The sequence below is a fragment of the Callithrix jacchus genome, chromosome 1 (assembly GCF_049354715.1).
Source record: "Callithrix jacchus isolate 240 chromosome 1, calJac240_pri, whole genome shotgun sequence".
Lineage (NCBI taxonomy): Eukaryota > Metazoa > Chordata > Mammalia > Primates > Cebidae > Callithrix > Callithrix jacchus.
Genome location: NC_133502.1, coordinates 84,852,716 through 84,864,714, shown reverse-complemented (window position 1 = coordinate 84,864,714; position 11,999 = coordinate 84,852,716). Strand labels below are relative to the sequence as shown.

At 39.7% G+C, this 11,999-nt stretch overlaps 1 protein-coding gene across 1 annotated transcript in view; it reads right to left on the bottom strand.

Annotated features, from left to right (window-relative positions):
• Nucleotides 1–10,758: 10,758 nt before the first annotated feature.
• Nucleotides 10,759–11,999, bottom strand: part of OSTF1 (osteoclast stimulating factor 1) — a 60,607-nt gene continuing 59,366 nt past the window's right edge. The window contains exon 10 of the mRNA XM_017972926.3: nucleotides 10,759–11,261. Within this exon, the coding sequence (XP_017828415.1) occupies nucleotides 11,203–11,261 (59 nt within the window). The 3' untranslated portion in view covers nucleotides 10,759–11,202. The remainder of the gene's footprint in view (nucleotides 11,262–11,999) is intronic.

The window sequence follows — 11,999 nt, the reverse complement described above, 5'->3', positions numbered from 1 at the left end:
TCTCAAAGGCTTTATGGTTGAGTAAAAGGGGCCAGCCTCAAAAGACTACAGACTATATGGTTCAATTTATATGACATCCTAGGGAAAAACAGAACTACAGTAATGAAGAATAGCTCAGTGATTGGCAAGGGAGAGAAGAAGGGTAGGGTGTTCTAGAGTGACAGCACAGGAAGTTATCTAGAGTTTTCTGTATTCTGATTGTGGTGGTGGTTACCCAAATCTACACGTGTGTTAAAATTTGTAGACCTAAAGATACAAAGAAATAAGTCAATTTTACTATGCATTTCTTTAAATGTTTAAGCACTTACTGTATGCTAGGCACTGTGCTATCTTGAGGCAAAAGCAATGATAGACCCTATCTTCAAAACGTACAATGAGTTAAGGCATGAATACAATGTAAAGTAACTATGACACAAAAATATATGTTACCTGATAACTAAAAAAATAAAAATAGCTAATGTTATAAGAAATTAAAGGAAAAAGAGATCATTTCTAGCTTAACTACACAGAAAATGCTTCGGACTAGAGGTTGCATTGGATCTTACTTTCAAGAGCCAGAAAAGGAAATGATCATTCCATGTGAAGACTGCTAATTTAGAAAGATTATTTTGTCAATAGTGTACAGAAAGGTGTCTTAGTCTGTTTTCTGTTGCTTACAACAGAATACATAAACGTGGATAATTTACAAAGAAAAGGAACTTGTTTTTTAAAGTTATAGAATCTGGCCTGGTGCAGTGACTCATACCTATAATCCCAGCACTTTGGGAGGCCAAGGCAGGTGGATCACTTGAGGTCAGGAGTTCACTATCGACCTGGTCAACATGATGAAACCCCGTCTCTACTAAAAACGCAAGAATTAGCTGGGTGTGGTGGCACATGCTTGTAATCCCAGCTACTCAGGGGTCTGAGGCAGGAAAGTTGCTTGAACCCAGAGGCGGATGTTGCAGTAAGCCAAGATCATGCCACTGCACTTTAGCCTGGGTGACAGAATGAGATCCTATCTCAAAAATAAATAAAATAAAATAAAATAAAATGTCATAGACCTAAGGTGGCTTGCATCATGGGGTCTCTTTTGGTGAAAACCTTCTTGCTGGTAGGAACTCTGAAGAGAACTGGGGTGGCACAGGCTATCGCATGTAAGAGGGCTGAGCATACTGGCTCAGGTCTTTCTCTTCTTATAAAGCCATCATTGTGACTCCCATGGTAATTCATTGACTAGTAATGGATGAATGCATTGATGAGGGCAGAGCCCTCAAGACCCAATCACTTCTTAAAGGCCCCATCTTTCAAGACTGCCACACTGGTTAAGTTTCAACATGAATTTTGTAGGGGGCAAACTTTCAAACCCTAGCAGAAGGAATGAAACAAAAAAGGTCTAGAGGTAGAAAGCATACTTAAACAGAAGACAAGGAATTTGGAAAGAGCCTGAGCTGGGGTGCTGGCCATGTAACCTGGCATAAACTTCCAGGCAGCTGGACTCACACTTGCACCCAACTCCCAACTCAGGTGGTTCCGCCTTTCCCAACAGAATCAATACACCCTTTACAAGTATTTGATTGATGTCTGCTTGTAACTTCTTTCCCCCTAAAATGTATAAAATCAAGCCATAACCTATCCACGCTGGGAACATGTTCTCAGGACTTCTTAGAACTGTGTCTCAGGCCTTGGTCACTCGTATTATATTTGGCTTAGAATAAATACCTTCACATATTTAACAGAGTTTGACTCTTTTTCATGAGCAATCTACTAAGAGGGAGAACAGCAGAGGCTATACCTGGGCCTTTTGTTCCACAGCAAGGGTTTTGAATCTTCATTCAAACTTAAAAGTATTTTAAATTCTAGAGATTGTTCTAGATTTTTTTAGAGATTAGAGATTGTCCTAGAGTTGTACAATAATGTGAATAGTTAATAGTTGAACTTTACTCTTAAAAAATGGTTAGTATAAATTTGATGTTGTGTTCACTTCCAGAATTAAAAATTAAATATAAAAAATTAGACAGTGATGATGGTTATACAACTCCATGAATACACTGCACACCATCAAATTGTAAACATTAAATGGATAAAATGTATAGTATGTAAATTGTATCTCAATAAAGTGACCTAAAAAATTTTTTTTAAGTATGGGAAACAGCATGATATCATTTTTAAAATATCAAATAATAAACAATCCCTTGGACAAGCATGGTGGCTCACACCTGTAATCCCAGCACTTTTAGAGGTTAAAGTTGGTGGATCACTTGAGCTCAGGAGTTCAAGACCAGCCTGGTCAACATGGTGAAGCCCCATCTCTGTAAAACTAACAAATAAAAATATTCAAAATTAGCTGGGTGTGGTGGTGTGCACTTGTAGTCCCAGCTACTCAGCAGGCTGAGGCAGGAGAATCACTTGAACCCGGGGGGCAGAGGTTGCAGTGAGCTGAGATCGTGCCACTGCACTCCAGCCTGGGCAACAGAGCAAGACTTTGTCTCAATCAGTCAATCAACAATCCCTCCAATTACAATTTAAATTTCTTATTTAGGTAGAGCTGAGGAAATAATTCCTATGGATTTTATAAAACAGAGAATAAGAAAATAATATACGATAAAAATTTCTTAAGACTTAAGTACTGGCTTCTTTCATAATAAAGAAATTATGTTGGAAGAGAAATGAAAATGACTTATATACAGAAGTAAGTTTATCACATAGCTTGTAGTAACAAGGAAAATGAAACAGTACTGGATGTACATTGTTACAGTTTTAGTATGAAACCACAATCAACATGCAAAAGAGGAGATCCACAAAGGAATGTGAACACAATGAGACTTTTATTGTGTATCAGTATGAATTATATAAAACCATTATTAACAGCACAATAAAAAATATGAGCAAGCCATTAAAATAAGCAAAGCATATGAATAAATATTGAGGACACGAAATGGCCTTGTGTTCTTATTCATTTGAAGTCATTACAAATTTTACTGGGCTCTTGGTTAAAAAGGAAACAATAGCCACAAGTATTTACTGAAACATTACCTATTTGCCTATTTATGATGGTTTCATTCTTAAGATTCCTCAGTGGGTCTAAAGGACAAGGCTGCTACTAAACTAAGCCATTCAATACATTTATTCTTATTCTTCAACTTATAAGGGAGAATCTTAAACATGAAAGTGCTATTCACTGCTGATAGATTAAATAAAGAGAAAGCAGAGTGAACACGGACATTCTCTAATAGAACAGTCTCCATGGGATCGAGTGATCTTCTTATTGTAGTAACCAAGAGACCATAAAAATCAGGACACAAGACATTCAACTCCTGTTTGTCTAGGACAGGTAATAGGGGACGGCCATAAAGCATGGATTATAAATTCTTATCATCTCAAATGGCATTCTGGTTAGCATTTCAATTTCTTCTCATATTAGCCACATTAAACCAGAAGATAAAAGTTAAAAACAATAGTTGATTTAATCAGGCCCTTCCCACTCCCTTGCGTGTATCTAAAATGAAATTAAAGTGTGAGGGAGGCCGGGCGCGGTGGCTCATGCCTATAATCCCAGCACTTTGGGAGGCCGAGGAGGGTGGATTACGAGGTCAAGAGATAGAGACCATCCTGGTCAACATGGTGAAACCCCGTCTCTACCGAAAATACAAAAAATTAGCTGGGCATGGTGGCGCGTGCCTGTAATCCCAGCTACTCAGAAGGCTGAGGCAGGAGAATTGCCTGAACCCAGGAGGCGGAAGTTGCGGTGAGCCGAGATTGCCCCATTGCACTCCAGCCTGGGTAACGAGCGAAACTCCATCTCAAAAAAAAAAAATAAATAAATAAAGTGTGAGGGAGAGCGCTGAATATAGAGTACCTGGAAAATTCAGTCCAGGAAAACACACCCACACTGGGAAAACGATTTCACACAACACGATCTAGAAGGAAATACCCATGGCAACCATTTCAGACCCCTTGCTTCCATTTCCTCACTTGCTGGTCAGCTCTGGTATTGACTTGTGTTCCTCACAGCAAGTCACTTCTGGGCCTCAGGCTCCAGCTATTAAAAAGGGGATGGGGGCAAGGCACTGGACTGAACATCAAAGGACTGTTCAAAAACAATGTTGAAGAACAATTCTTATATGAGCAGTTACAGTTTTCCTGCTGAGATTTCCTAGCAAGAAATAAATGTTTAGTACTTAGAAGTAGCAATAGTAGTTTCAGTTTCAACACCAGAGGAAAATAATAAATATGGCCGGGCGCGGTGGCTCAAGCCTGTAATCCCAGCACTTTGGGAGGCCGAGGAGGGTGGATCGTGAGGTCAAGAGATCGAGACCATCCTGACCAAAATGGTGAAACCCCGTCTCTACTGAAAATACAAAAAATTAGCTGGGCATGGTGGGGCGTGCCTGTAATCCCAGCTACTCAGGAGGCTGAGGCAGGAGAATTGCCTGAACCCATGACGCGGAGGTTGCAGTGAGCCGAGATCGAGCCATTGCACTCCAGCCTGGGTATCAAGAGCGAAACTCCAGCTCAAAAAAAAAAAAAAAAAAAAAAAGTAGTTGTAGTAGTAATAATAAATTCATATAGCAGTATGCAAGAAACTATTGCTAACTAAAAATGAGCAATGAAGGGAGAGAGAGCTGATAAGGCATGATTTCCCATTTTCAAAAACAGAAGAAAGGCAGACTTCATAGAGTAATAGAAATAGTGGCCAAAACATAAACAGTTTGTGAAACACAATGGCTCAGAACAGAGCAAGACTCCCAGCACACCCACAGTAGGTCTAAAGATCCAGTGAAAACTTCCACACCACACCACACTCACATACTCAGCTGGGCCATCGAGTGCTCTTTCATCCAGAGACCAACCATCTGAGCCCGAGATCTGAGATTAAGCACAGGGGTTCATCATTTGTACTGATGCAGATGAGGAGTATCACATCCAGCACAACCCCAGAGGGTTATGCTGTGATTCAAGTCTCAAAAATCAGGTCCTAGTCAAGGACCTCTAAGAAACTGATGCAACATGATAACTTGCTTCACACAAGGAGAAGCCAGTATCACCTGATCCTCATTTTGGGCACATCATGTGGACCAAGGGACCTAGTCAATGCCACAGGCTCAGGATAACAGAGGACTGCATGACAGCTTTCCCTGAACCCTGCTGTCAGGGTGATACACCCTCTCTGAGTGCTTTCAGGGCCACGAATTTCTCAAAAGCCACTTCTAGTTTCAGTCAATGACCAGCTTTGTGTGACTTTTCAAGCCATCCTGTGTCCAGACATCACAGCCACATCTCAGACTCACTGTTGACATAAAGCATTTTCTTGTGGCCTTGGGAATTCCCTTCTGGAACGGGTAATAACAAAATGTACAAGTTAGTTCTTTTTGTTCACCTTGTTGTTCCAAGTTAGTAATGACTGTATAATACATAACTTTTAAGTGTCTCCAATTTTCTTTTTCTCATTGGCACTGTGAGACTAAATTCTTGAAGTTTAGACTGTATAGGGCAACCTATGAAGGTGCAAACTCTATTCATTTGATAATAGTATTGTCTGAATTTTGAGAGCAGGATAGTAACACCAAACATCTTTTGGATTTCAAATCATCATGTATCAAACATCAGACCCAGGGTCTATCAAACCATCAAATCACTTGAAAGCAACAAGATAAAATTGAAACAGTGGCAGAGACATCCTCCCTACTTCATCTTTGAATTACTCTAACAACAATAATAACCAGGTCTTTTCCAGTTACATACCTCTTCCTGTAACTCAAATAAAGTACATTTATATTGAAACAGCTGGCTGGACACAGTGGCTCACACTTGTAATCCCAGTACTTTGGGAGGCCAAGGTGGGTGGATCACCTGAGGTCAGGAGCTCAAGACCAGCCTGGCTAACAGGGCAAAACCCCGTCTCTACTAAAAACACAAAAATTAGCCAGGTGTGGTGGTGCGCACCTGTAGTCCCAGCTACTCAGGACGCTGAGGCAGGAGAATCACTTGAACCTGGGAGGCGGAGGTTGCAGTGAGCCGAGATCAAGCCATTGCACTCCAGCCTGGGTGACAGACTGACACTCCATCTCAAAAAAAAAAAAGAAAAAAGAAAAACTCTACTACGACATATAAAGAAACCTAAATGACTGGAAGGCAACATCATTGTCCTCCACTCATTTTAAAAGTATTTTGGGAAATTTTGCTTTTCAATATTGGTGGTGAAACTGAAAAACACGTGTGTAACATACATATCTGTTTTTAATGCAAACTTCCTTATTCAGGTTCATGCTTATACCCAACGTTAACTGAGCAACTGCTCAGTAGTAGTTTTTCAGGAGCTATTCTAAGTCACCTGCATATATGATTTTATTTAATCCTTCTAACTCTAGGCAGTAGCTACTGCCACTTCCTCCATTGCACAGCTAAGGAATCTGGGTGTTTAGGTAACCTGTCCCGGGTCACTCGGCAGTCAGGCTTGAATCCAGTGTGATTCGAAAGCCCATCCCCCTCACTGCTTCTGGAAGCATACTACTGATTTCTGTCAGAACCAGGGGTCATTTAGAAAAGGTAACCATTTTTCCCTTGCAGCTCAGCCTCTTCACTCCTTGTCTGTTTCTTCTACTTTCCTTCCTGCTTCCTGTCAGGCTAATGCATACCTTTGGATTTCCTCAGTTTTTTTCCAGCCACAGCCAGCAACCTGGCCTCCCTCCGGCTCCCAGAAGCAACAGTGCAAGCTCAAGAGAAAGGCTGAGTCTGCAGGGAAACCCAAGCAGCTGACCACTGACGACATACACAGCAGCACTGCCTGGGAAGTATGAGGTTACTTACCTTCATGTACGCATCGAGCTCCCAGACTCAGGTAAGACCACATCCCCTGACCCTTCCCAGGGATGCATTTATTTTCATGGTTACAAAAAAGCGAGGAGCTCTCAGATTCTCTGAGCGAACTGCTGAACTTAGCAATGTAAACTCAAAGCAAGGTGAATAGCTGCTAATCTTTCCTTCTCTAACACTTATTCATACTCTAATGTGCATAGGGTAGGAAATTTTGGAAACTTGGGAGTAAAATCTGCTTCATTAAATCGTATTTCCTTAGGGTGACTGGGAACTACAAGTTTTGTGAAAATTTCTCTAGAAGCTCATAGGGTCATTTTAAAGAAATTATGAATTGATTAGCAGATATGCTGAATTTGTTAGATGCCTGTATCCAGGGCTTCCGTTAGAAAGAAGCTGTTCTGTTTCTGCAGATTTTTCTGACACAGTGTGAATGACGACATCTGTCTGTGGCAGCAGGCGACAGCGCGTGGATTCAGGCATCCCCCAGACCCACATGTCCACCTTCAAGCAGTGTGACCTTGAACCAGTTACTTAACTTCTTCAAACCTCACTTCTCTGTAAAAAGATAGGGCCATTAACGCTCCTTGCCCAAGGTTACTGTAAAGATCAAATGACGTCATGTCTGTAAAAATGTCTTGCACAGGCACTGGCAGAGTAGACATTTCATAAATGGTAGTTTTATTTAATTTTATGTCATTTTAAGGGAAGGGCAGATGTAAAAGCTTGTTATTGACAAATCAGGAAACAGAAGCCATAAATTTGTGGTCTGCAATTTTTCCTTCACATAGGAAAACTGTTCACCAAAGCTATATTTGCAAATAGAGATACCAGAATCTTTTACAATACCCAAACCTCAACTTTTAGTAATTGGACACTTCAAAGTGCGGCTATACAATGTTTTCCTGCTATATACATATTTACAATATAAAAATCAAGAGAAAAAATACAGAGTCTGAGTCCATAGGGAATGCAGATGATCAGATGTAAATGCTAGGTTCCACAGTCTATCAGAAAAGAAATAATCACTTACAAAGATGATAAATATAGTGCTCACAATAAGAAAATTAGTAAATCAGAAATTCTACACGATAAAAAACATTTATGGCCCAGAACAGTGGCTCATGCCTGTAATCTCAGCACTTTGAGAGACCGAGGTGGGTGGATCATGAGGTTAGGAATTCAAGAACAGCTAATCCCAGCTACTTGGGAGGCTGAGGCAGGAGAATCATTTGAACCCAGGTGGCAGAGGTTGCAGGAGCCAAGATCACACTACTGCACTCCAGCAGGTGACAGAGTAAGACTCCATCTCAACAACAAACAAACCAAAAACCATTTATGAAGACGGCTTGTGTGGAAAAATTACATTTCCCTCTATCTTTAAATTATCTGCAAATTACCTAAACTTTCATATTCAGCATTATTTCTAACTTTTTTTTTTCCTTTTTGAGATGGAGTCTCTCTCTGTTGCCCAGGTTGGAGTGCAACTGTGCCATCTCGGCTCACTGCAACCTCTGCCTCCCAGGTTCAGGCGATTCTCCTGCCTCAGCTTCTCAAGTAGCTGGGATTACAGGTACCCACCATCATGCCCAGCTAATTTTATTTTTGTATTTTTAGTAGAGACAGTGTTTCACCACATAGGCAAGGCTGGTCTTGAACTCCTGATCTCAGGTGATCCACCCACCTCAGCTTCCCAAAGTGCTGGGAATTACAGGCGTGAGCCACCATTTCTAGCCTATTTACAAGTTTTTTAAGATTAGAAAAATGGAGTCGCCATTGCTTTGTTCAACATTTCACTTAAGGTAATAACATGATTCATCTACTGAAAAGAGGAGCCATGGGTGCTCATAAAGAAATGCTGTAATACATGTCAGCCCAACAACGACAAAATGTGCAACAAAACAGCTCGGAAAGAAAACTGAAATGGGAACCCCCTGATAAGAACTTTTCTTTGCATGAGGCTCCTGGGCCTACAACTAAACAAGTATCTCACTGCCCAAGTGGCTGGAAGGCACTTGCTATTTAAAGAGTGCAGTCACTAGAAAGGAGTTCAGGCCACAGTGCCTGTCAGCAAGCTCAGATTACAGCAAAACCTCTGAAGTTACTTCCAAAATATAATCAAAGCTCTCCTCTGCACAGTGAGAGCAGTGGCAAGTTCCTAGAACTGATTTTTGTTGCTGAGTTCAGCACTAAACAATCTCTGAGAAAGCTCAGATTAGCCAGGCTGAATAAACAAGAAACAAACCAAAAAAATTTTCAGCGGAGTTTCAGCCACAACTAAATGAGTTGTCCTGTTTCACCGAAAATTCATGCATATACCTCAGTACTCCCCTCATCTTCAAAAAACTACAGTTGTCCAACTTTCTAAAATTCTCTTGTTTGATAATGTTAAAAAAAATGATAGTGAGACCTCCACTATCCTTTCCCTCAGATATATAGATAATATATCTAAAGCAAGTATACGGTTATTTTTATAAAAATTGTCTATAATCACACAAGCTGTATTATTTCTGCCCATGTTTTAAAAATTAAGAGTTTTTAGTTTAAATCCATCCTAATTGCCCCAGGCTCAAAGTATAGAAGAATGAAAAGTTACAGGGTTCTCTAAAAGCATTTTGTTGCCAGGCGTGGTGGCTCATGCCTGTAATCCCAGCACTCTGGGAGGCTGAGGTGGGCAGATCATGAGGTCAGGAGTTCAAGACCAACCTGACCAACAGGGTGAAACCCACGTCTCTACTAAAAATACAAAAATTAGCCAGGTGTGGTGGTGCACACCTGTAATTCCAGCTACTGGGAAGGCTGAGGCAGGAGAATCACTTGAACCCAGGAGGTGGAGGCTGCAGTGAGCTGAGATCATGTCACTGCATTCCAGCCTGGGCAACAAAATAAGAGTCTGTCTCAAAAAAAAAAAAAAAAAAAAAAAAAGCTTTTTGTTAAGAAACAAGCCCCTTTTTAAAGAAAAATCTTAAAGGATCTATGGGAATAGATACAATTTCAGGAAGAATTTCATATCTTCAAGTTTATGTTTAAGAAGAAATACAACTGGTTAAATCCAATTTAAGAACATACTTGTTTTAAGAATAAAATTCCCTCTTTTGTCGGTACCAGAATTTGGGCTCATGCTTTGCTGTCCCTAGTGGTACAGTTTCCCTTCTACTAAAATTTAGTTGGGGGTATTTGAAAGACCTCAAATGGGCTTCTCTGAGTATCGTTTCTCAAGGCTCCCACAGACAGAAAAACCAAACAGTCACAGAAAGAATAAACTCTTACAGAGGCAATTGTTCATTTCCTGGGCTAACCCACTTCCTTCTTCATACATTTCCTTCTCTTCATCAATGTGTTTTTGAAATTAGCATTGAAATTATCTTGCAAAATATAGATTTGGACCTACGGCTGGGATTCTAGGCAAATTCCAATGCCCATGTCATTTTCAATATCATCACTGTAGTGATACAAAATTAGAACCCCAAATGAAGTGTCATGTCAGTAGTACAGAAGGCTCTCTGCAATGTTAATTGTGTTTCAGCAAAAGAATCTGAATCATTATGAACTAGATCTATATTGTGAGAAAATAAATGTTATTAAAATGAAAAACTGAATGCAAAAAATTTCATGGCTCCTGACTACTCCATATGGAAAAGTATGGCATCTCTCATAAGGAAATAACCTTTTTTAACCTTTCAAATCTTAGCAAAACTGTAATGAGTTGTTGGGTTTCTCCACTCTACAACCTTGGAGAAAAAACTTGAAGTCTCATAATTATTAAAATTACTATTAGACATGCACCCTCTCAATGATTACCGTCTTGACTTTGATGAAAGCTGACATAAGAAGTTAAACTAAAATGTGGCTCTCATTATTCTTCTGTGCTAATAAATATAACTTAAAAAATAAAATCAGTTCTCACTTAATATAAAAAGCTTTACTTATTTAGAGTGATACCACAGAAACAGACAAAATGAATAAAGTCTCTCAAAATGTTTATTTTTGTCAGAATAGCTAATGATTTTGTTAAGTATTTTGGTTTATAATTACAATAAGCATTTTTTCCCCCTTGAAAAATCCATTCAAAATATCTCAACCCTTGAGGTAAAGCACTTTAACTAAATAAAAAAACAAAAATCCTGATTTGTTTTAAATTCTTAAAATTCCTTTAGCTTGATAAATAATCTCTTCTTGTTCTACTCTGGTGAACGTAAATGTATTTCCTACAGCCAAGAATCCAGTCACTTATTTGCAAACCAAAGGTGAGAACAATTTATTTACACTCTCTACTCAAACATAGTGCAGCACTGCCGTGTTCATATATACTTTTCTTTTAGAGTTACCAACACTCTTCTGGCAAAGACAAAGTTTTGGAATGGCAAAAGCAACAGAAGTTTTAGATCTTAAAGCTCCAGAAAGGAATTAATCTGAGTCTTCATCATCCAGATAGTCCTCAGCATTGCTTAATGTTCGAACTGCATCTAAAAGAAATAGGAGGGAAAAAAGAAAAACAGGGTAATTAAAAACTGCTCATCTTTTTTTCATTTTCAAAGCTCTTCAATTAGAATAGAATCTTCCATCTGACCCAGGATTGTACTTTCTCTGAGGAACTTTCTCTGCTTTTGCTTTTCAGCCTAACCATTAAGTTTCTGTTGCCACAGGGGCTGACAATGTGTTCCTTCGTCATGTGGAAGAGTGAAGTACATGGTGCTAGGTGCCATGCATCCATTTCCAACAGAAAGGCCCAGCCACAGGCACCATGGCCAACAAGGCAAACCACCAGCAATGCTATGCTCTGACTGTGCTTCCAACCTTCTTTCCCAATGACAGCCTGAGGTCTTGCCCAAAGTCAAGGTCACTGGGTAGGAAGTTAACTACTGAAGGGGAAAAAGGAAGAGAAAGAATGAAAACAAAGAAGTTTCAATTTCAATGTAGAAAACACTGAAAATAAAGCAAAAGACTGAAATGGTGGGAATAAAAGGTTTTAAAATAGAGCTGGACCCTATCAAATGTTCAAGCAACCTTGAACAGGGCTCAAAAGGAAGACATTTGATCTTTAACTGTCAGCTCTTCAACTGTTTAGTCAAGCTCCTATAGCAACAGATTACCCTAGGTATAATTTTAGTGGGAAATACAAAATGCAAACACAGGCACATTGTTCAATAAATAAATGTCACAGCACCCAGATCATCATGGTCTCTAAGAATCACATCTCTGAA